General features: G+C 35.8%; 1 protein-coding gene across 4 annotated transcripts in view; it reads left to right on the top strand.

Moving 5' to 3' along the window:
* The window catches only part of LOC129746736 (protein limb expression 1 homolog), a 185,159-nt gene that overhangs the window by 156,804 nt on the left and 1,744 nt on the right, over nt 1-26,611 (top strand). For 2 of the 4 annotated variants that reach the window (XM_055740595.1, XM_055740597.1), the window contains exons 2-4: nt 13,321-13,758; nt 26,161-26,324; nt 26,391-26,581. In XM_055740595.1, the coding sequence (XP_055596570.1) occupies nt 13,683-13,758; nt 26,161-26,324; nt 26,391-26,581 (431 nt within the window). In that variant the 5' untranslated portion in view covers nt 13,321-13,682. Of the gene's footprint in view, nt 1-12,438; nt 13,241-13,320; nt 13,759-26,160; nt 26,325-26,390; nt 26,582-26,611 lie in introns of those variants that run through there. The other 2 variants (XM_055740596.1, XM_055740594.1) reach the window with 2 other exon arrangements.

Here is a 26,611-nt window from a genome sequence, read left to right as displayed (position 1 = left end):
AACATCGAGAGCTATCATCATTTGGAAGCAACTCGAAGAATATTTTTTTCAATCGAAAAATATTAACATCGCTAGATTATGCTAAAAGAACGCTTAACACGTTCGTCGCCGAGAGTGAGTGACTCAAAATATGTCCAAATTTAAAAAATCATAACACAAAATTGGAGATATATTTATTATTCAAAATTATCTCGGATTATTACCATATTCTCATTTGTTCTCTAGTCGAAATTTGGAGCCGAAATAATATTTCCTGTTGATGTTGGACAGGCGTTGGACATTTTTTCAGTGGGTTACGCTCGGCGACGAACGGGTTAATTGAACCAAATTGTTATGGGGATGCAAAGGTAAGTTTGTCAGATTGTCCGATTTTACCCGGACTTGCACGGATATTTGACACAAAATTTAGACAAAGTTCGATCCGACCCGGTTGCCCGGATTTCGTGGAAAAATGTCTTTAATTTGCACTAATTTATTTACTTTATTTTCAAAACTGAACAAAAAATACTCAATTTCAAAGGTTTTTCCTGTGTAAATCAGTGAAACTTTATATAAGTGTTCATAGTGTAATCATAAATGGATATAAGAAGATAAGAAAAAAATTACAGGAGTTGAAAATGATCGAAAAGAAATTTTATAATAAACGTTTTCATCAAACATAAACAAACTTTTTAGAACTGTTAGTATCAGAGAAGTTTAAGTCTACCACAAAAGAAAAATCAGAAAAAAAACAGGACATTTTTAGAAAAAGGCAGGACGGCGGGACATTTTCTGAATAAAAGAGGACATGTTCCGCTCATTCGGGACGGATGGAAACCCTACCATATCTAAATCCTACTTTTTATTCAGATTTGATGCTTAACAGTGCTATCTGTTTATCTGTTTATCTATATCTGTATACTCAAAGTAAGTTTAGCTGTAGTAGATTTTTGTCTGCAGATTTCTTAATAATGAGTACTTGTATTAAAGCCCCAGACAACCATTTGGTGGGTATTTCGAATTTGCAACGCAAATATACGTGTAATCATATCGTATATAATGTAGCAAAACCAGTATATACGTATCATTTTGGAGGCCATATAGGTACATTAGCAAACATATGCTTGATTTGGATTGTATTGAATTACAATTTGCACGACTTGTTATGCGCATCGTTTACGACTACACTGATTCTTTTTGGAATATACTATGACAATTTACATCATCATATAGATGATTGAGGTTGTAATATACGACACTTTTCGTAACAATATGGGAAGTTCGACGACTTATTTGGTCGTCTTTTGCGACTTGAGTGCAGGGCTCTCATTTTCCGTCAGTTGAATAAAAATAAGATTATTATTTTTTTGTACTTTAAACCAATTGTTTTATTCAAATAATAAAAATAAGATTATTTAAAAAAAAATGCGTTTTTTTGCTGTCAAATTCAAGTTTAAATATTTTGCTGATTTTTTTCAACGTTCATGAAGTTATTGTTAGTACCTGGACTTGATCCCCTGACCATACGATCTGCAGCTCATGATGGTTCCTCGACGCTATCTGGAATATATAAATTCAAGGGGATTTGCTTCAAAGGCATTAAACCAAAAGCAAATCGTATATTTTCATAACTTAAATCTTTTAAATCGTAGAACACGTCATCGATGATCTAAAAATAGACCAACATTTTGAAGCCTCCTTTAATACGATTCCAATCATCGATGTCCCATTATCATAAACGATTTTATTGAATTGAATATTCTTTTACGATTGCCAGCAAATACGTTTTACGAAAATCAGACATGCGAATTAATTTGCAAAGGTATACGATTGCATGCACATTATTACGAATCAATGCAGTTATATACGTTTTTTATTTCGAATTATTTTATGCGTAGCACGACAAAATCTCTCCGTCACGGCTGATCACCGTATATCGGTCGTTTCACGGATTTTTTGCGAATTGTCGTACACAAAGGTCGAGTTCATATGTACAGAAATACGAGTCTCTCTTCTTGTCGTAATAAAATCATGCAATGCTTTTAAATGCGATAAAGAGTATCTATGGACCGCACATTGTAGGTGCAGATATACGAAAATGAGTTTAAATAACATTCTATACGATGTAATCTGTAAAAAAATACGACTTCTGGTTGTCTGGGGCGAGAACACCTTCTATCCATTAGTAGAAGGATAATAAATAAATAAATTTTCACGCTTTAAAAAACCTTCCCATTTATCCGATTTGTATCGATGATGAAAGAATAGTAGAATTTTCACAAAATTCAGTAAATTTATTAAATCTTTTTAATGACGGATTTCAGATAATCTAGTTTGAGAAAAAGCAAACAAAAATGCAAACAAGTTGTTAGATCTGTCTTCATTATGTCGATCTAAAGTCTAAATTAAATTAAAGTCTAAAGTAAATTAGTCGTTATATAAAATCGACAAAAATCCAAATTAACGAAGTAAAACATTGGACATTCCTTAAATCTAATTTTGGTCGCGAACTCATTTGATGATTCCACTACTAAGGTTACCCTTTCAATTCCACCACTTAATTTGAGTGAGTATCAACGTCAAGTACTTCGCTAGCTGCCTAATTCACGAGAATACAAATGTTCAATTCAAACCAAACAAACTGAAAAGTAGATTCAAAAGGAAAAATATGGCTTAAACGATGCGCAACAGCTATTGTAACCTTAGCTTTAACAGATTGAATGAATCTAAGATTCTGCGGTTTGATTTTTCTTCATTCAGATCGCTTGTATCTACCTGGAATAGCTCGGTGCTCCCATAGAATGTCACTGAGCACACAAGACGACAGGAAATAAAAACGCTGCGCGCTGGAATAACACATACAACGCTAGCCTAAGCGCCCATAACTAACTCACACTCGGGTTCGAAAGCGACCGACAAAGATTTTCTTTCATTTCCATTTAATTTATGCAAATACCCCGCTGATATATATAATTCAATTAGTTCATCAGGGAGCCCAGCTCTGCCCAATGGCTTTGAAAAGGGGGGAAAAGTACCTTTTGTCGTTCATTTCGATGTTTTCTTTTCCTCTTGCTCCCAGCAGAGAAGTGATGTGAGTGCGATGTTGTTCCCTGTGTGTGACTTGGTTTTGAATCATGTTTTACGGCGAAGAAAACGAAAACCTACGCGCACCCAATCACTCTTTTCTCATCTGGCCCCAACCCAGTCTATCATAGGAAAAGTTTCTTTTTCTGCAGTAAATATAAGATTTATAGCCTTACATGCTGTCAATAAATACGAAGATTATACCACGGTGCGCACACGATCGCTTACTCACCTGGCCAGGTTGCCATTGCCAACCAAATGCTGCCGATCGATGCCGGTGTAAAGTGGTCCCATCATCGCTCGCGCGGTCCTCGAAGACCTGGAACACGAATACAGAGCCACAGAAGCGGGCTGGCTTGGCACCCGAGAAGAAGTTCACGTTTGCCATAAAATCTAATCTCAATCCGGCTTACTTTCATCGGTCAACCGCATATCTACCGCACCGGAGTTTCCAAATGATCCTGCTCTATAAACGACACAGCACAACAAACCCATCGGCCATCATCGGAAACCTCTGAAGGCAGAAATTCGCAACACCTCACGTCGATGGCACCCAAACCACGATGCTGCGGCTGCGGCTGTCGCGTAATGACACAACCGCAACCCTACACAGCCACCTTACATCCTGCATCCTGTCCTGCTAGAGATGCTGTCACTTTGGCTAGGGTCGATGCTGCTTTGTTCGACTCTTGGCGTATCGATTAGCCTATCAAGTTACGCTAAAACAAGACCGCTTCTCCTCTTTTTGACTTCTTTCTAATCAACAAGGGAATCCTTTAAAGAAGAACATTAGAACTTTTAGCTTTGTTGCCAACAAATTGGGATCACCTACCTTACATACTGCGTGAGTGCAACGAGTCTAATTGTCAAGAATTCAGATGAGACGACGACGACGACGTCAACGCTGCGCGCCAAGCGGCAGCAAATCGAACGAGTGCAACGAATCATAAACGCATCAAAAGAAATTAACCAGAAGAATAGCGCAGACATAAGCTGGGGCTGCTCAACCAAACTTAACAGAAAACCGCACAGCTAAAGCTAAATCGCCGTCCGCCATGCTCCTCACATCGACCGACCCATCTTCATCTGGCACCATGATGATTTGACCGCGATGATGAAGACCCGCACTGACTGAAATGCGCACCAGGAAAAAGGGTTCGTCGTCTTCTGGCGCTCGCCCATGCATTTAAGTCTCCTCCGCTTGCTCGATCGCTGCTGGCAAAGCAGCGCACAAAAGGCAAGATCGCATCCGGATAAAACGATCGAATGCCGTCGGTCGGTAGACATTTTCCATTTACGATCCGTTGTTTTATGCAGCAAGTGGTAGCTCGTTGACAGCGATGAGATGAAATTAACTCAATCTTGTAATGCGAGCGATAAAATTCTAACTTGAAACATCCCACTCACTGGTTCAGTAAGGAGGTAATCAGCATGGCCTCCGGAAAAGCAACAGTTGTGCAATTGCTCAAACCAAAAACACAAATACAAAATACAAAATCCGCGATTGATTTCAAATCGCTCAACTGTAAAAAACCAAACCGGCTAAACTAGTGCCCGAGCTTGTCAAATTTCATGAAAATAAAGCGTCCAAAACCGACCGATTTTAATGTGCACTTCTATTGGTGACGATCGAAATCTTGTCATTTTTAGTACCCTTTCCATCATCCGCCTTTTTTTTTCGCTCTCCGCGCTGCTGTTAGTTGATACCGGAGCGATGGAACGGATGAACGAACGACAACGCGCGACTCTTTCTCTGCCCTGCTCCAGTCACCAAAACCATTTGGACCGAAATAAATCCAAAAAACGACCGAAAAAAAAAAAGTTCGAGCCCGCATACCAAAACCGCAACCACTTGGTCGGTATCACGTGTTTGTTTTCTGGAACAACGCGGAGTTTCTGCGGAAATCCACCTTTTGCTCGATCCACCTAGCTGTTACATTTCGGTCAGTCTCGTTAATTAGGTGACTTTTTTTATTGACTCAGGTTACAAACAATATCACTTGAAACTTGACCTCTGCTTTAGAAAGCCCATTTTAGTCAGTGTTAATTGATAGACGGTTTCGAAAACTGTGAGGGTTTTAAGCGTGATTGGTTTGAAATTTCATTCGGTTTCTTTAGTAACGATCTACTTCTAACAATTTCCTGATTGATAAAAATAGCACTTCACGTACAACACTGCACAAAAAATCCATTTGCTGAACCAAGTTGAAAATATTATCTGAAATCTTATCGATGAACCCATGACAATATCTTCAACTTCGTATTCGATTGACATAAATATCAGAAGAGTATCAGTTGTTTGGAAAATCGCTTAATTAAAAGAATGACACATTTGGCCTGCGGCTGTCTTTTTGTGGCCCGTAAAGCTCTATCCAGAATTAACAAATACAAAAGAATCAAATGTTATTCTTGGTCTAAAATAAATCTTTTGGAAAAAAATTATCTAAATCTAAACAAACTACATGAAAAACATAGTCAGAGATATCTCAACGGATTTTTTTTAAGGAAACATTAAATTTAATTGAGATCATATTAAAAAAGAACTACGAAATCAGTCGGACATCGTCCTGTAGATGGGCAACATCAAGCGTGCAATCGGTCAAAAAGGGGCCATATTTTGGCGAAATATTTAAACTAAAATTGAAGTTGCGTCCTATACCACGGTGCTAAATTTAAAGCAAATTCAGTAGGTATCGTAAACTGGGGGAACATTGATCACCGGGATAACTTGATGATTTTTTTTTGCAGATAATCATCATTAACCAAGTAAAAAGTAAAATATCTGAAAACTATTTACTACGTTTGAAAGTTTATAACTTGAGTTACAAATAAACTTAATTTGGTTTTTATCAGGAGATTCCTTAAAATATATTTTAAAATCTTAAAATATCTGGGTTTTCGAAGGCTCACAAACAAACATCTCTCCTGATCAAGTTTAAGCATCTAGGAGCAAATGGGTTGTTTTATGTGGAAGTTCAACTTTTTTCTTTGTTTAGGTTCAGTTTGAGTGTTATTTTTATGGTCAATTGGTGACCTAATTTTTGGCTATTGAGAAAAAAGCGGTGTTTTTCCATTTTTCCGTGTAGTAAAAATGGCTTATACCCTATCAAAAGGTTCAATTTGAAGAAAAAAAAACATGGAAACAGTGCGAAGACCTAGGGAATTGCATAAAAGGCAAAATTTCATTTGTTTTGAGGCTAAAAAGTTGAGAAATGTTTATAATTTTTACCCCTAGATAAATGCAGCAACATTGTTCATCTTTTGATTGTAAATGTTTAAAAAAAAACGTGTTTAGCAAGTGTTTAGCATTAAAAAATATTCCTAGAAATGCTTACTTTCGTTTAAAACGGGTGTGCTTTTTATTGCCTCGGGTGCTCGTTGTGCCCTTATCTTCCCTACGTACCGCATAGAAAACGTACTAATCCCTAAAACTGCGCAAAAATCCATGCCATTTTTTTAACCTGGGAAATTCCATTCCAAACCTCTAAGAAATAAAACATGAGACGGATTTTCATAGTTCGATTAACTACATTCATATGTATAATAGTAATTTGCAGACAAATCATGCGACACATTAATCAGTGGAAAGTAAAGATCCAAAATCCCAGAAAAAATAATCGGAGCTGTAGGTTCACGGACCTAAAAAAACTTATCTTAATAAAACATTTCTCAGGTTCTTCGGTTTCGACCGGAGCCATTTGAGTAGAGTGTAACTTGGCCTAAATTACCGAAAAAACCTTAATAACTTAGTTAAATGAATTTGAATAAAAAGAATTTCCTTCAGAAAAAATATTTTTAGGAAACATTCCATTAGGATGCGAAAGTTTCATACAAATTGATGATATTCTGCCAAAGTTTCAGGGACTAGAAATATGATGTTCTTGTAGAATGATATTTTAATCAAATGCCTTTTTCAAAAAGCTAAAATTTCGTGCATCGATAATTGCATCCCAGGATGCATTTTAAAACTTTAATTTAATTTGCAACTTTTAAAAACGATTTGACATGTTGTAACCTTCCAAAGCTTTTAATTTAATTTATTTTATTAGAGAGGTTTGCTTGGTGGCTTTAACCTCCTAAAGCTGATCGGGTCAATATGGCCCGAAGCGCACATTCAATTCATCAAAAATCATTTGAAAAAAAAATCTCAAAAATTTGATTTTAAAAACCGCCCTGGGGAATGAAACAAAATTACAATCTGTAGTACCAGGCAACTTCCTATGACCACCGGAAGTGCTCCCACGAAAAATCCGTATTTAGACTGTTCGGGTCAATATGACCCGAGAGTTTGCGTGCGTTCCCCTAGCCGCAAATATTGACTGAATTTGTTTGTTTTTAATTCATTGTATTGAATTTGGATAGATTTATTCCTAACAATTTTAAATTTATAAAATAAGCGCAATATAAGAAAACAATCAAAAGTTATAAGCGTTTACAAAAGAGCTTTTTTTCGGGACTTTTTTCATTCGTAATCAGCTACAGGTAATCTGGCAAATATTTTGACTAAACTTTTCAATATTAAAGAACAAGAATAAATTATCTATTTAATGAATTAAAAATCATCAAAATCGGTAAATATTTGCGACCAAGAGAACGCAGGCAAACTACACGTAAAATAAATCCGAAGTAAATTTTAACGAGAATTTTGCGAACAGCTTTGAAAGGTTAAGTCATACATAAGGCATTTATTCAATAAAAAAAATTTCTTCATCCCAAGCGTAGGGGAGGACAAAAAGTAAGGCTTAACGAAAACTTTTTATCAGTAAATGGAGTATTACAATCGATTTTAAATTTTTCCATGCAATTCAGATCGTTTAATAGACTTACAACTACTTTAAATTTAATTTTAGTAAGATGCAAGCAAATAGCATTTTTTTATTATTTGGTCCCGATATAATCTCACTGAGCTCCGAACGAAACCAATGGCAGATTTCTATTGGCATTTTGGGTGCAAACAAATTGCACAATAAGGAAATTTGGATCCAAATCTGCCGTTGGATTTGACCAGAGTCATCTGAGTGAGGTTTTTCGGTACCTAACTAGTGTTTAAAAGTTATTGCAATCTGTTTTATTCCTGTAAGTACTAGTTACTATAAAAATCCGTCTGAGGTATCAAATCAAGTTTTAGTTCCAGCTTAAAAAATGTCGACCAATTTGTTTGCTCTTTTCAGTGCTATGCACAAAAAACCTAATGCGCTTTCGCTAATAATGCCTCTATCATTTGGATAGTGAATTAGTTTTCTCCCTAAAATTTAAATGCGCTAGTATATATGGAAATTTCGCTAATTTTTGCTCCAAAAGAAATCAAAATAATTTTTTGCCAATTACTTTATTTGAAACAGCTAACTCACACAATCGTTCACATTTCGTTTTGGTCAGAAACGGCATCCATTTCATTGATAATTTACAGTATTTTCAAACCAAGAAAACTGAAGATAACTTTTGATAACATTTTGTAAAAAAATCTTATACTTATGTATGTAGATTCAAATATCTTGGACTGCATAACATAAATTTGAAAACTCTTTTTTATGGACATTGAAGGTAAATAAAGTATCGATCAACTGAAGTTCAATTTTGCATTACTATTAACAACAGTTGTCTTGAAATTAGTGAATTTATGACCGAAAAAAACGATAAAAACGCATTTTTCTAGAGAAAATTTTGTTTCGTTTGTTTTTGACTCGATAGTATAATTTAAAAAAATCGTGTTTTCTATTGAATTTGGGTGTCATTTAAAAAAAATCGAATGGATATTTGAATTTTTTTAATAATTTTACGAATCACAGTGTAAAATAGAATTACAAATCTGAGTAAAGGAAGACATGTACGTAATAAATCTCGCCTTTTTGATTTTAACGACATTTTCAGTTTGATAATTTAATTATAACACAAAAACTGTTCTGTTGAGATTTTTGAATTTTATTTAAGGATTCACCGCCAGATTTTACCTTAAAAATAGGGTCGATCAACTTCACTTTTTTTATGATTTTGTTAACTCACATCAAAACTTAGTCATTTTTCGGTCAAAAATTTTATCTGTGGTCAGATATTTAAAATCTGAATTGATTGTAAATTTAAAAAAAAACTGGTTTTGTTGGTTAAGGCTTTGAATAATTTGATGAAATGTTTTTGCCAAGGTTATATAAATCAACTAATTCATTGGCTATGCAAAGCAGTTTTTTTTTCATCCTAAGGTTAAATGCATAGTTGCAAGCAGTCAAAAACGCCAAAATAACACAAATAAGATGAAAACAAAACTTCGTAGAACATCGAATATCTTTACTGAAGTGAAAGTTTTTTGGTTTGTTCACATTAATTTTTACTGCAAGAACCAAGGAAAATTTATAATCCAAATTAACATTTTTTTTTAAACTTTCAGTTTCTACATCTCTGGCGATTTTTGCATGAAAAACTTTGAGATTTTCGTACAAATTTAAAACTAATTCAGGACTGAATGAATCGCTTCCAAAACTTTTATTGCTATTTGTGACTAAATAAACAACCAGAAAAAGTTGTGGGAGGTGTAAACATTTTTAAATATGAATTTTCATCTTAAGTAGAAATCAAACCTCGAAATTATAGGCTAATTTGTACAGTTCGGGTGCATTTTTTAAACACATAACATATGTAGCTTGACGCAATTTGAACATTACGTTGGACAAAGGAACCTTCTATTAGTGAAACCTTTTAACAAATCGAAATATAAAAGTAACCTTTAAAAATCTGTTTTACCATTTTATTGATATTTTAAAAATCTTTTTGAACATCATGAGTTTTTAAAATATATCATATAGAAAAAAAAGTGTACGTTGTACGATGAAAGTATCTTGGCTGCGCTTGTATGTTGCTGGACTTTTTGTAACCTCTTTTCCCTAGCGATAAACATCTATTAAGGTTAAGTCAAAGTCAAGTCAAAGTCAAGGATTCTTATGCAACAACAACTCCTTACTTGAGTGTGCTTTTCTGTTCATGATTCCTGTCAATTCCTAATAAACATCGTTAAGCGTAATATTTAGATTAGACTGCCCCAAATTTGTATGGGAAATTCAAAACCTGTGAAATGTTATGCGCGGCAGGCTGAAATTGATCCTAGTCCTAGTACAAGATCTCATGCCAAATTTGGGCAAGATCGGATCACGGGAAGGGGTCGCTCAACAAGCCTGAAGTTTGTATGGGATTTCGAGACATTTTGTTCGGGAGAAACTTGAAAAACCCGTTTTTCATCAATAACTTTGGTTCCCGTCGGCCGATTTTTTTCAAAAACGATTTTTCTTAAAGCCTAAATTATGAAAAATATTTCATTCCAAGACTGCATTTCAATTAGATTTAAGATAAGAAAGTTATTAGGCTTCAAAAATGAGCTAACTTTTTTAAGGATGGTATTCAACACTGTTAATGAGTCGAGGCGGTCGAACATATTGACGCCTCATTAACAGTGCGGAATACCACCGTTAAAAAAGTTAGCCCATTTTTGAAGCCTAATAACTTTTTTATCTTAACTCTTATCGAAATGCAGTCTTAGGATGAAATATTTTTCATATTTTAGGCTTTACGAAAAATCGTTTTTGAAAGAAATCGGCAGACGGAAAACAAAGTTATTGATGAAAAACTGATTTTTCATGTTTCTCCCGAACAAAATGTCTCGAAATCCCATACAAACTTCAGGCTCGTTGAGCGACCCCTTCCCGTGATCCGATCTGGCCCAAATTTGGCATGAGATCTTATACTAGGCCAAGGATCAATTTTAGGCTGCAGCGCATAATTTTTTCAAAAGTCAAGTCATTTGGGGCACTCTAATGTAGATGTGTTTCGTCTTGATACGAATAGCACAGAGAACAGACGTACAAGCTCATACAAAAAATCTTCAAAAAAGTGAGTAATATTTCAAATGCTTTGTTTGGAAAATTACGTTAAAAACTAACTTGAAACAGTGCCATCTAATGTTCCGTTCAAAAGTTACAAATCAACTTTCAAAGTTACCAGTTTTAGAAAAGGCGAAATCGTATATGAAGTCATTAATAATTCAACCAACGTCTCGCTAAAATTATAATAGACGGCTGTAATTTTTTGCTAGATAAATTCAATGTGAGTTACTTTTGACTAAAAAAAATCACTTCCATTATTTTTGTATTACTGACTTGACGATCAGTCTCACTCAGCAGATTCTAGACATTTTAAAGAGGGTTACTTTCAACCAAGTTTCACTTTTGCATCCCATTGTTTAAAACCCAGTACTTCTAGTAAGTTTGAGAGAAATCGCTAAAAAGTTTCAAGATATTTGTTTCCATTATGCAACATTTAAAAAGAGGTTTTACGAAACTTCAATAGCTATTTTCTTGAAACAAGCCAAGTAGCTCATACGACCTGTTAAAAAAAAAAGGCTTTTTTAACCCTAAATTCAACTAAAACTGAAGAAAAACGCGCAGCTCATACATACAGGAAGAATTCAACTATTTTATATTACATAGTTGAATTTTTCCTGTATGTATGGGTTGCGCGTTTTTCTTCAGTTTAAGTTGAATTTAGGGTTAAAAAAGCCTTTTTTCTGCATTTATACTATATTATTATGGAGTTTCATATTTTACAAGTTTATAATGCTCAACAAAGCTTTTTATATCTCCATTTAAACAGCTTAAAAGAACATTTTGAAAGTTTATAAAACAAACAGTCAAATTTTATAGGTTTAGTTCTTCTTGATATTTTTTTGGCAATATGTGTTTGAGCCTAGTGTTCTTTCAAACTCAATAAGATATATGAATTTAAAAAAACTCGAGCGAACCAATTCATTTGAAGTATAAATTTAAAGTTGAAAATAATTTGAAATCATTCAAAATTATGTATACAACACCGTTTTCTTCTTAAAAAGGTTTCCTCATCACCATTCAAACAACTCGACGAGAACGATTACGGTAGGGCTCACGGAAGTTTCATGAGATATATACAGGTACCGATCCATTCATCATTCGGTCGCCACCGAGTTCGCCTTCCCCGAATACATAGCTGATGGCGTCTTAATCCTTCAATCAGGAAACCCGAAAACAGCTCTCGTGTCGAAAGCATAATAATATTTTTTCGAAAGCCGCTGCCGATCGCTAATCCCTAGCATCCTTTCCTCGGTTCGGCGGCCGGTGTGGTTGGTTTGTGGGGAACAAAAAACATCACCGGTCTGAAGAAGAGCTACGGGAAACGATCGGGGAAAAATCAATTAAACCTGAGAATGCCAATGTAAATTATCGAAACGGAGTGGAATTGGGGAAAAGGCAAAACACCAATGGATGTTTTTTTCCTCATTTTTTCGGATCCATTTGGAAGTTGGATCTAATTTTTGAACTAATGTGGGAAATAAGAAATCAATATAGGTACAATGCTTGTGCTGCTAGTTGTTTCTCACAGGTCGATTGAAATCCAAAAAATGTTGTACTTCAAAATCGAAGCCTTGAACGGGCGATTCCTCCAATCTAATGCTTCTGTTACGAAATCAATTACAGTTTAAAGTTTGTGGATTTCGAAATTCCGCTTAACTTACAAATTCTATAACAACGATAAGTTTAACTCCTTCAGTAGTCCAGTTTGGATACCGACGAGTTCCAAATTCTCGACAGAAGACTTCAATGCCGTGTGATCTCGACCGTAAAAGAGGAAACGAACCCATATTCCAATATACATACATAGGTAGAGGTTGGTTTTGTTGCATAAAAGCCAAAAGATGCTTTCATTATTTCGTCTCGGGGTGTAGGGAAACAAATTTTCTTGTATGGGTATTCTCCGTGAAGGTATTGTCTGACGAAAGTTCTCTGATCGAGAAAAAAAAACACCCGGAGAAGCGAGCGGGGAAGTCTTTCGCATCTCCCGTGTGATGATTTATCCAGAAAGCCTTAATCTTGTGAATGAACCACTGGATCGGCGCCGGGAAAAGAGAAGACGGTAAAGGGATTATCGACACCGCACCGCTATAGTGTTTTTATTATTATTACTACTGCTGCCGCTGCTGCTGCTTTTGCTGATGTTGCTGCTGCTGCTGCTTGATATGCTGTTATTAACAAAGCATTACAGCGAAGAAAGGCAAAAATAAAACCAATTCGGTGAAACCTGAGAACCATTGGCCCCTCTCATTCGGTTCGGAGGTCGGTCGGGGTCCACTGACTGGCCGGTGAAGCTCTCTCGTTTCCTGAAGGTGATTCTGCCTCGACGGCCGGCGGTCGTCGTATTATCAAACCAACCAACCAAAAAAATATTTATACATCCATAAAACAGAGTAAAATGAAGCGGGAGCAATCGAAGAGAAAAGATCAGGAGACGAAAGAAAATAAACCAACCAACAAAGAGACATAAAACATCGGAACAACATATTTTGTGCAGCAGCAAGCAGAGCGCGTGGATTCGTGCGCCCCGTTAGCATATAGACATAACACTTCAAATATCTGATCAAAATATTCGAACCAACCGTCGAACTCTCGAGTAGGGGGGATATCTATAAGTGATGCAAAGCTGTGCCGTACAGAGCCTGTGACGAAGATTGCGAGTCAAGTGTAAAGTGTTCCGGGGTTCAATCAAAAAACAGTGACAATTGTGTATTATCGGTCGAGCAGTTGTGGAGCATCAGTGGGGGTGACAAGATGATGGTATACTCTGAAGAGCCCATCTGGTCAATTCCGCATATACCGGCGCTATACGACGACGGGGATTACGGTGGTAAGATTGATTGTTTGATTGAGAACATATGTGTTGTAATTGACTTTGCAGTCCATACAAATAGATAAAATTATTCTTCAAACAAGAAATAACATATTGATTTTTATATTTAAAATCATTTAATATCAAACGGAGCATTCTTCTGTATTGATTGTCAATGCTAGTAAAATGTTGTGAGTAGTTTGTACTTGTGTAAGTTTTTTTGTAAAAAGTTTAGGTAGTTTTTCAACAATTGAAATCTAAGCTAATTATTGAGTTAATAAAAAGTCAATTGATCAGTAGACTTTGACTAAAATTTAAGGGTCGTGTAGATAAGTCAGCAGTCACCTCGGATTTTCGAGCTCCTGCTGATTACTGCTACCGTAAACTGGGGGAACTTGGATCAGCGGGGTAACTTTGATCGACATGAAATATTTGCAGATAATTTTCTTCAACTAAGTATAAAGTTAAAATATCTGTTAACTGTTTACTACGTTTGAAAGCCTGTGAGTTGAGTTACAAATAAGCTGAATTTGCTTTTTATTAGGAGATTTTTATATTACTTAAAATATCAATTTAAAATCCTTAAATATCTGTTTTTTTAAGGCTCACAAACAAACATCTCTCCTGATCAAATTTAAACATTTAGGAGCAAATGGGTTATTTAATTTGAAAGTTCATCTTTTTTCTGATTTAGGTTAAATTTAAGTGTTATTTTTATCGTCATTTGATAATAATTTTTGGATATTGAAAAAAACGGTCATTTTTTAAAAAAAAGCCCGTAAAGAAAAATGGCTAAAAATCCTATCAAATGGTTAAGTTTGAAGAAAAAAGAACATGGGAACAGTAAGAGGATTTAGGGAATTGCATGAAAGTAACATTTTATTTGTTTTTGAGGCCAAAAAATATTGAGAAATGTTTATAATTTTTGCCTCAAAATGTCTGTCTTATTTTGCCTCAACATTGTTCATCTTTCGAGTATATTTGTTTTTTAAAGAAAACGTTGAAAAATTCAATTGAGTCCAAACAAAAAAATACTGTTATCGATATTTCTAGTCTTCTATGCTTAATGGCATCAAAACAGTAAATTTGAAGATGTTGAGATACCTCAAAACCATAGTGAACAAAGTCACCCCGAAACTGGAATCTAGTGTTGTAACAAACATTTAATTATAACAACAAATGTCATTTGAATTTACTACCATCAATGATCATGTTTGATACTCCTCACATCAGTAAGGGTTTTAAAGCTTGAAGGTATTACGAAAACCCCTTCCAAAATATTCAAAAAATGAATGAAAAAAGTGATTAAAGTTCCCCCATTTTACGGTACCTTATCGAGATTCAAGATGCTAAATATGATTAAAAAAATCTCCCACACACTAACAAAAAGTGGAATTGAAATGGTTTTGAAAATAAAAAAAAATTGGAATGGTTAAAAAATATTGATGGTTGAACAACAAATTCCTAAGAAATTGTCCTTTCGGTGAAAACACAATTGTGATTTAAAAGCGCAAGAAAAGCATAAGATCAAGACATACATATATAAAGACAAAATATTTTTAAGATCTATTTGCGTAGGGCCGTAGGATGAATTGGCTCTTGGGAGGAGAGGGAGGGGTAATTTGGTGGCAAACTTTTTGTATCCGCTTAAATACCGTAACCCGGGGTAAGATTGATCACTTTTTTCAATATTTTCCAATTACTTTTTCAGTTAAGGGGAATGTGGCATGTTTAATATTTTAAAAACCAGTACTGGACTCCTATGAACGTAAAACATGGTTGCAGAAATTTACTAGACTGCTTAAAATTTGATTTAAACATCGATTTCGTCTCTGTTCAGAATTTGATGCTTTGGGGTTAGATTGATCAGTCTCTATTTTGACGGTTTTAACGAGTTTTCTTGATCATAAAGGATACAAAACACGTTCATAACATTTACAAATGTTAGTTCATAAATTTTTCCATGCTTATTAACGATTTGTTTTAAAAACATTTATAATCGAAAAAAGAACAATGAAGCTGATGAAGTTTTACCTTCGAAATACAAATTAAATTTTACCTTCACACATTCTCCTCGACCCTCCCACTATTTCCATTTTCTTTTTTTCTTCAAAGAAAACCATTTTATAGGGTTCCTATCCATTTTTCTTATAGGGCCTTACCCTTTTAAAATGTCCTGCTGTTTATTTGCAAGCCTTGGAAAAAATAGATATTTAAGATTTTGAAATTACATTTTTTCTAACAGAAAAAATTTCAAATATTAACCAAATTTTGCCTATTTGATACTCAATTAATAGGCAATTATTGCCTTTTAAGATGAATTCTTTCTTCAGTTCCAATTCTTCAAAAGAACCAAAAGTTGAAGCGTTGTAAAACCAAGATTCGAAACAGACTTCCAATTTCAATGTTGATAAACAAATTAGGTTCCATAAAATTCAGAATTATTCTAACCTAAGCTTATCATATATTTTTCCGCTTATACCCGGGCCGTGCAATTTCGGGTTATTTACCCCAATATCAAAATTATTCAATAAAATCATAAGGTCAATCACTTAAAACTTGTTTTTTCTATCAAAACACATCAATCAATGTTATTTAAATCATATTTTAAGTTTTTTTAAATCGTTCATGTAAATTATGGTAAAATTTGCTCAAAAAATTTGAACGAAACATACGTAATTTTATTCCTAATGCATCAATTAAAAATTCGTTTGATTTGGTAGTCAATAAACAAAAACGGGCAACATCTGGGCAATCTGACAATTCAAGTTTTAATGTATAGAAATTCGATATTCGCAAATCAATTTCTATCAACAAATGAGATTTTTTTTTTTTTGAAAAACTGTAGTAGAATTGTAGTCCTGGACTTAGAATTCGAGGTTTTTGCTTGAGTTCTGAGTCGAGATGATTACACTTAAATAACTTTAGTCGTTTATAAAAATTTGATTAAGAATTTTTAAATTTCGAGTTTTGAGAAGAACATTTTGCTTATTTTTTTTTGGAACCTCATGGGAAGGGGAGGCCACATTTGTGTAGGAATTATTATTTTAGAGCTAAACATTTTCATAGTAAATTGGCCTGAAAAGTTTGGCCCTTTTCAAATGTTAATCTAGATCATTCCCGAGAAAACTAAGTATGCCGAGTGCCTTAACTACGTGAGGATGTGTTCACACAAAGTTTCATTCGATTCTGAGAGGATAGTGCCAGATATTTACTGTGTCGAGTTGGCGCAAAATCCGTCTATGAATAAGAAAAGTTACTTGTTGCATTTGCATAAAGAAGATTTTTTCAGCACGAGTTGTGCAGTTGTGTTTGATTACGACGAGTGATGACTAAACACTTTTGAAGTTTCTAAGAATCTATTTATCATACACCCATAGAAGAGGTTGCAAAAATCCAATGCCTATGTAGCATATCTCTGTGCCGATAATGCGCTGAATGTGCACTGTGCCGAAAACGGTATGTTTGAAAAACCGTAACTGGCATAAGGACTCGGCTCCCAACCAAAATGATGACCACTACATTCAAGCGAAACAAGAAAAACCTATTCCTATTGGATAATTCATCCCAGAAACAAAAAAAATAAAAATTAAAACCACAGCGCCGTAGTGAGAATCGAACTCAAATTACCGTTCATAGCGTCTTGCCAGACCGGCATTTTAACCAGTGTACTATTCAAGCTTCATGCAGGACGAGGGATATTTGTCATAGGCTTTCTGTCACCGATCAATCGAAAAAAAACGCACAACGGCGGCTTCCCGGCGTTTGGCCTTCTTTCAATGCATTCCTTTGTCTTGGGATGGAAACGGGAAAGGGAACGGGAGTGAAGGAACGGGAAACCCATTGAATGAGAACTGTGCTTTGCTTACTGCCTGCTATTACATACACACGCTACATATACACTGCTGCCAAAGCCGGGCAGCTTGTTTTGTTATGGAAACGGGAAAGGGAACGGGAGTGAAGGAAACGGGAAACCCATTGAATGAGAACTGTGTTTGCTTACCGCCTGCTATTACATACACACGCTACATATACACAGCTGCTAAAGCCGGGCAGCTTGGCCGGTGCGTGGTTGTTTGCCGGTGAATTGAAGGAATGTTTTTTTTGTTGCTTTTACTGCATACACACGCACAGCTTGGCCGTGGTTTGCCGGTGCCAGTGGATTGAATTAGAAGGATATTTTTGTTGTTGCTTTTGCTACATTCACACGCACAGTGCTCGGTTCGCTGGCTGCCTGGTGTTGGCCGGTATTTATTTCCATCCTTCTTCGTCTTGTGATGCAGAGGCGAATCTACCCAGCAAGCCTCTATAATAAAACAAACAAACAACAAACAATCTTGTGATGCGATAGGGAGGGACGTGCAAATGTTTTTATTTTGTTTCTTTCAGACATACGCAATTCGGTTAACTTGGGAGATTAATGCCAGTGGGAGCAAATCGAATCAGCACCGGTCGCGTTATCTTCTTGTACCAATGATGCTATGTAATTGACTACACGCCATTGGCACAGAGGCTGAATTTTGGGTGTAGTTTTCAAAGTAAAATTTTGTAAATTTTTCTTCAAAATCAAAACTTTTTGACACTTTTTGAAGTACCTATCGACTTATCAAAAAGTAGGAAAAAATGTTCTTAAATGCGCCTATGGAAGTTTGACGCAATGGCAGACAAGACAAAATATCTTATCAATGCATTTTGAAGGTGATACCAATTCTAAAAAAAAATTAAAAACTCATACTTATTCAAATGAACCTCAAAAGTAGAACAAATTTATGCTTTTTTGAAGGTTTCATAGTGATTAGAAAGTGGAATAAGAGAGTGTTTTTGTATGCCCCCATCATGTTTGTAAAATGCCTGTATCATATAATAACATGTTTAATAGAATAAACATATGATTTTTATCATGACAGCTTCAAATATAAGCTCTTATTCATATCTTGAAGGAAATCTAAGATCTCAAAAAGATTTGTTGAAGTTTATCTTATGGATGAACTGCCTTCATAATATGTCAACCCTAACTTTTGTTTAATTCCAGAAAATTATAAAAAACTTAGATTTTTATAAAACTTTTATGAAGCTTTGTCGTATGAAAGTTACCAGTTTTAAGCTTTTTCAATGGAAATATACGGAAATTTTATGAAGAGATTAACCACCGTAATTTTTGTTTGTTACTTTGATTTATCGGCCTAGCGGTGAAAAGTGATGTCCTTTTTAGTAGGGACATCTAAAGATAATGAAATTTTTTATATAGATGGATAGAAGGTTAGAAGAAATGAAAGATGGTGAAAATGAGCGGGTAGAATTTGTCTAGAAGCATTACCATCACATACCAAATTTTTGTTCCTCACGAGCCTACTACTATGAAGTGGTAGATACAGATAGAGTTGCATCTACCACCACACATTAGTAGGCTTAGCGTGGTCCGCCCCACAAGCGAGAACTTGTAGTGCGGACGAACAAAAAGATGGTATGTGATCGCTCAGATAAGCTCCCTTTAACTCAGAAACGCATCTATCGATGTTTAAGTCTTCTCAGTTTGTTATCTTCGCATTCGTTACATGCGGGGTTTGCATGCGAAACGGTACGGTCGATAGTCTGATAGTGACCAACCACCGATGCTATGATGTCGTGTTTTTATTTCTTTTTGGCCAAAGTTATTTAATTTTATGAAGAGATTAACCACCGTAATTTTTGTTTGTTACTTTGATTTACCGGCCTAGCGGTGAAAAGTGATGTCCTTTTTAGTAGGGACATCTAAAGATAATGAAATTTTTTATATAGATGGATAGAAGGTTAGAAGAAATGAAAGATGGTGAAAATGAGCGGGTAGAATTTGTCTAGAAGTATTACCATCACATACCAAATTTTTGTTCCTCACGAGCCTACTACTATGAAGTGGTAGATACAGATAGAGTTGCATCTACCACCACACATTAGTAGGCTTAGCGACTCCATAAAATTAAATAACTTTGGCCAAAAAGAAATAAAAACACGACATCATAGCATCGGTGGTTGGTCACTATCAGACTATCGACCGTACCGTTTCGCATGCAAACCCCGCATGTAACGAATGCGAAGATAACAAACTGAGAAGACTTAAACATCGATAGATGCGTTTCTGAGTTAAAGGGAGCTTATCTATTTATTTATTTGATGTCTTTGACTATGTTGTCATACAGACCATGAGTATCGATCTTAAATTAGGTTATATAGTTGGCTTAAAATTAGGTTACATCACGAATCAAACATTTAAATTTTGCTTTGGATACATTGAAGTCGAACAAATAAGAAACATCATTAAACACTTGGCAGCATCGTTGTAGTGGATGATTTTGGCCGAATACTGTCCTGCTTCTTGGTAGCCAGAAAAGAGTCTGGTTACGAAGCTGTCGAGCTGGAGCGTGTAGGTTCAAAGAGCAAAGCAGTTGCGGACAATCGATAGCATTCGTAATAATATCATAGACGAACATTCGTTGTAGATAAATTCTCCTTTGGCTCAGCGACGTCAATGATAATAGACCACATCTATCGGAGTACGGTGGCAATCGAACGGGATCTCGCCAAGGCAGATGACGCAATGCGAAACGAAGAAATCTTTTCTGGACCCTCTCAATTCTGTCTATGTGAACGGAATGATAAGGTGTCCAAACTGGTGCGGCGTATTCCAAGACACTGCGTACGAGCGAGCAGAACACAGTCTTTAGAGCATAAGGGTCTTTGAAACTCGAAGTATTTCTGCGAAGGAATCCGAACAAAGCGAAAGCCTTTGCTGTAGTTGTTGCCATATGCTGAACGAAAGAGAGCTTTTGATCGAATGTTACTCCAAGATCTTTTATCACGGTTGTTCTTTCTAGTGTAGCGTCGCGGAACGAGTAGTCGAAGGTAACTGAAGCTCTGGTTCTGAAAAAGCTTATGCATTTACACTTTTCAGCATTCACTTTCATTCCATTTGTTTCACACCAGAGCAATAACCTTTCTATATCCTCTTGAAGCGCTGCGCAATCCACAATTGAATCGATTACTCTGTAGAATTTCAGGTCATCAGCATACAGAAGCTTTGATGACTTAAGACAGGTTGCCAAGTCATTTACAAAAAGCACAAAGATAAGCGGGCCTAAATGACTGCCTTGTGGGATTCCAGACGGCATATCGAACACCGAGGAATGTGTTCCACGGATGTTTATGAATCCTTGGCGATTTATCAGGTACGAGTGCAGCCACCTGGTTGCCCATGTAGGAAAACCATAGCGCTCTAGTTTCATCACTGCAATGCTGTGGGGTACTGTGTCGAAGGCCTTGGCGAAGTCGATATATACTGAATCCACTTGAAGTTTTTTATCGGTTGCGGTGTGTAATTCATTAACATAACACATCAGGTTTGTCACAGTCGATCTTTTCTTAACGAAACCGTGCTGGAATTCGGTAATTATCGGAGTAGCTGCAGAATAAAACCTTTCATATATCAAAACTTCAAGAACTTTGGAAAAACAGCAAAGAATTGATATTGGTCGGTAGTTCTCAACACGGTGAGCGTTTCCAGACTTATGGATTGGAGATATTGCAGCCATTTTCCAAAAGCTTGGAAAAACACATTCAGAAATCGATCGGTTAAATATCATACTGAGCGGTGTGGCAAGAGAAGCAGCGAGTTTTGATGCCAACGACGATGGAATTCCATCCGGACCAGGCCCTTTCGACGGGTCTAAGTTACTTAAAACATTGAAAATCTCCTGGGCAGTTAAATGAGGCTGTGGCAGTCTAATGTCATAGTTTGGTAGAGCATCAAAGTAGATATCAGAACAGTTCGGAGATTGAAAACTATACACGCTGCTAAAGAACTCGGCATACAAATCAGCGGACTCTTTAACGGTTTCCGACGTGCGGTCACGAAACGATACAGACGACGGTACGGTGTTGGTAAGACGGCGACTTTTAACATATCTCCAGAATGTAGAAGGATCTTGTTTTACGTTGCGTTCAATTTTTAAGATGTATAGTTCAAAGGCGGTATTACGAAGAGCTTCATAGTCGGCTTCTAGTCTCGATAAGTAGCCTTTGGTTTGATCCGTCTTATCTTGGAAGTAGCGTTTTCGCGCTTTACGAACTAAATTACGGCTTCTTCTTAGCTCGGAGTTCCACCAAGGGAGCTTGTAAGGCTGATGACGGTTGAATCTTCTAGGTGGCGTGTGTTGGCGTAATGTATCCCAGAGTCGTTCGTAGAATGCCGATACTGCTGCATCTACAGTTAAGTTTATAAAAGCTGATTGCCAGTCAATCTCTCCTATTGCTTCTTCAACACGCTCGATGTCACAATTCCCAAAGTTCAGATTATGTCCGAGGGCGCTGCTGGTGTCCATACGCTCGTCACAAGTATATTCGAGAAGTAAAACAGCGATCTGAGCGTTATCTGAGCGATCACATACCATCTTTTTGTTCGTCCGCACTACAAGTTCTCGCTTGTGGGGCGGACCACGCTAAGCCTACTAATGTGTGGTGGTAGATGCAACTCTATCTGTATCTACCACTTCATAGTAGTAGGCTCGTGAGGAACAAAAATTTGGTATGTGATGGTAATGCTTCTAGACAAATTCTACCCGCTCATTTTCACCATCTTTCATTTCTTCTAACCTTCTATCCATCTATATAAAAAAAAATTTCATTATCTTTAGATGTCCCTACTAAAAAGGACATCACTTTTCACCGCTAGGCCGATAAATCAAAGTAATATACGGAAATTTTATCAGAAAAACAAAAATTTTGCCCATAACATAAATAGGCACATTTAGCCCGCACGGTTTGAGGATCGGCATTTTAGATAACAGTTAAAATAATATCGATTTCTCGAAAACTGAAGGAGATTTCAACATAAAAATTACTCCAATGTATAGAAAACAGCTGCTCATGTGTATAAAGGCGCGAATAGCCCGCTTCTCCCCTAAGGGGATATAAAGGCATATCGAGCCCCCGGGCGAATTTAGCTTCCCTCTTTTCGACAAAAGTAGGTACGTAGGTATTTTCTAAAATATATTTTCATGAGAAACTTTTCTGTGGTTTCTACAGATTCTTTTTTTCTATTAAAAGATGAATGTTCTTCAAAAATACTGAAATATATTTTAAAATCTTACTTGGTTCTTGAACAACTGGAAAAATATAATAGCAAGGTTACGGCTTTCAATATTTCTAACGATACGGTATAAAATTTTGTTTGTTTTGTTTGTTTGTTGTTCTTGTTTTTTTGTTTGTTTTTGGTTTTAATTTTGAAAAACGCTAGAAAATATAGGCCAACCAAATCCAAAACGGTAAAATAACATGCAAAGTTTATGAGTTGACTTAAAACTATAATTTCACAATTCATTTTGTTATTTAAAATTATTTAGGGTGAGGAAATGAAAAAAAGAGAGTTGTGTATGTCCGAACAATTTGAAAAACTCGATATATAGGGTTTAGGTTCGTCTCTATAGCATTGAAAAAAATTGACACAATATTTTTCATAACAGTTCATTTGGCATGAGAAAACTGTACAGATGAAAGAAATGTATTTTAGGTTATGAGTGCCTATAAAAACTCCAAGATATATTATGTGGCCCATGATAAGTAGCCCATGATAAGTGTAGTAAACTTTGCATGCCCATTTTGTAGTAACCTTGCATGCAGCAAAATTGCATACAATCTAAATTACACAAAATCAAAGAATCAAGTTATTTGAGATAGAAATTTTCAAAAATCTCGAAACAAACAGTGATGCAGTTCCCATCTTCTACAGTTAGACTTTTGTTCTTTCAAATGTTTTTCGTAGAATTCATCAAATTTTGCAGTAAAATCATCATATTCGGGCAATTGGAAGGAGTGAGAGGGGAGGGGGGGAATTGGGTTAACATAAGAAGAATTTGACATTTGTTCCGGCCTGATGATAAAATAACAATCAATAAAAGAGGAATCATCGATAACAAGAAAAGATTTTACATCATTTGCAACGTTTCAAAATTCCAGATCTGATTCCTATAAAAATCCTCGAATTTAGAAAAGACCACAACAGGGCCATAAATTCAAAAAAACAGAACAGAAACAGGTTTCAAGTTCATTCATAAAAAACTAGATAAAGTTCTTACAAAGAAACACAGGAAAAACAGTATTCAGATCGTTGTGAACTCACATTATTATAAAATGAGTGGGGTAAAATCAGCGACTACCTTTAAAATAACCATTATAATCTTGTGATAGAATTCATTTAAAAAGACAAACACCACCGTCTTAGTCAATTAACACCCAGTACTGAGATGGGAATCGAACCCATGCCATCAGTTCGTCCCGTGAATACCGTCATACTACGCTAACCACTCGACCACCAAGAAAGTCGATGTCTGCAAGTTCAAGCCCGGGAGTAAACAGCCAGCAAGGATGTAGGGGAACATGCTCTATTATGCCCCATCTAAGCGAATCGCCAATTTGCCATGTGTTTCGTGAATTCGTGCCGGAGTGTATTCAATACGCGCCGTAGAGCCGAATACACCCGAAAACAGCCGAAGACCTAAAACACACCAATACTTAAAACTTTTTGACTGGAAAGAAAAATCAAAATGGACTAAATGAAATTTAGGACACAGTCAAAGTTGATTTATTCGGGCTGAATTATTCCTGAAAAGTGGTTTTTACACTTCTTGTTAACTTTCAATGAAAATTGGCCGTTTCGAAAAATAATGCTATTTTCAGCATTTTATGAGTGGCGCGTTGTATCGAGCACATGGGTCGTAATAAAACATACTCATTAAAAGCATATTTAAACGAGTTTAGTGGGATTTTTTAACATCAAATCATAATTTAGATTATTGTCTACCGATGTATCATAGAGTATTTCTTATTCATTTTTCTTCGCTAAATTACACCTTATTGAAAGTATCTTGAAATATATATCGAGATGAAGAAAAAACTAAATTGTGAAATTGTCTATAATCAGGGCCATTTTAAGGAAAAAATCATACATGCCATGGCAAATCACAGCATTAAAACAAATTGGTTGGTTGGTTGACCTTTTCAACTATTCGGCCGAATATTCGGTCGAATATTCTATTGAGTTTGTAATGAAAAAAACCTAAGCGATTATTTCAATGCTTTCTATTTCTTCCATTTAATGCCCCTTATGTTTTTAGTCGATTATTCTCAACCAGATGATATTATCGGATGATATATTACAAGATATTTTTTAAGTTGGGGTCTTTGTTGTTGTTGTACGTTTCTTTAAAGAGGGTTTTAGCCTTAAACTTTAACCCTCAGTAGGGGTCTTCCTGGTTTTTAAAATGTCACTTACAATTGAAAAGACATCGGATGACTAGTCGCTTCTAGGGCGTTTATCACCAAAGAGATTGCGTTACTATGAAATCTGGGATAAAATATGTCGAAACAGGTGCCAAGCTATTTGAAATTGCTTCTCTGATATTGCATTAGATGAAGGTCGAATTTTAGCAAGGTATCTTCAAAATAGTTGTTGAAAAGAAAGATAAATGATATTTAATCTTAAACATACCACACGTATCCACATGATCAGGCATTCAGGACAATTTGAAAAAAAATTAAGATAGTTCAAAATTTATGTATATTTTTAATTTTTTGAAAAATCGTTATTGAGCACATAGTCTAAAAAATTTTAAAGAGGAATTTCAGTTTCTTATTTGAATTAGCAAATAATCTGAATAAACCCAAGCAAAACTCAGGAAGTTGTTAACAATATCCGAACAACCCGGCCAGATTTGACTTATCTGAATTCTTTACTGGATTTATGAGCAAGCCTGAATATATCCTGAAAATCTTGAATATAATCAAAGTATAAAACGATACCATTCAGCATTCTTCTGAACGATCTACAGTGGAAGATACGCGGATACACCATAGATAGTTAGATGAAACCAAAAGTTTTTAATGATTGTGTAGCTTTTACAACATTACTTTCGGATATTTGATAAATTATCCAAAATTATTTGAAAAATTTACAAGTCTGTAGTAGATATTCGGCCTATTCGGCCTATTCGGCCGAATACTTAGCTCAACTATTCGATGAGCCGAATATTCGGCTTAACGGTTTTTTGGCGGTATTCGGCGCCGAATATTCGGCCAACCGAATATTCGGTACATCTCTAGTTGTATTTCCCAAGCTTAAACTGTTACAGTTTCTTGAAAACAGGACTAACGCATGATAACTGGGGCGTTTTAGGAACTTTCCATCTACCCATCACGTTGATTCAAACTTTTGAATGTCTTATAGACGGTAAAGTGACAATAACAATTGAAACAAACAAAAATATGACTTATTTTTCCGTATTACTGTAAACAGTGATTCTGCATAATAAAATTTTTATTATTTACATTAGATTAGTATAATATTTCTACAACTAACGATATGTTTTCTATGTTTTCTTCTTGTCTTTACAGTGAATGTAGTCGAAGCGCTACAGGAATTCTGGCAAATGAAGGCAGCCCGCGGAGCAGATCTGAAAAATGGCGCGCTAGTGATATACGAATCCATCCCATCCACGAGTCAACCCTACGTATGTTACGTCACCCTACCGGGCGGTAGTTGTTTCGGAAGTTTTCAGGTACTATATTTTTAACTGATTAGGAGCTTTTGGAAGATATATTTTAATTTTATTTTCAATACACAGAATTGCCCTACAAAAGCAGAAGCTCGACGTAGCTCCGCCAAGATAGCTTTAATGAATTCAGTTTTCAACGAGCACCCCTCCCGGCGGATAAGCGATGAGTTCATCGAGAAGGCCGTACAGGAAGCGAGGGCCTCCTTCAAGGGCGACAATCCGGAAGAAGACGGACCGGACACGGGAATCGGTGCTTTTAGGTGAGAGTTGCATCGGAGTTTTTTTTTTAA

Source organism: Uranotaenia lowii, chromosome 2 (genome assembly GCF_029784155.1).
Source record: "Uranotaenia lowii strain MFRU-FL chromosome 2, ASM2978415v1, whole genome shotgun sequence".
NCBI classification, from domain to species: Eukaryota; Metazoa; Arthropoda; class Insecta; order Diptera; family Culicidae; genus Uranotaenia; species Uranotaenia lowii.
This window is presented reverse-complemented; position numbering and strand designations above follow the sequence as displayed.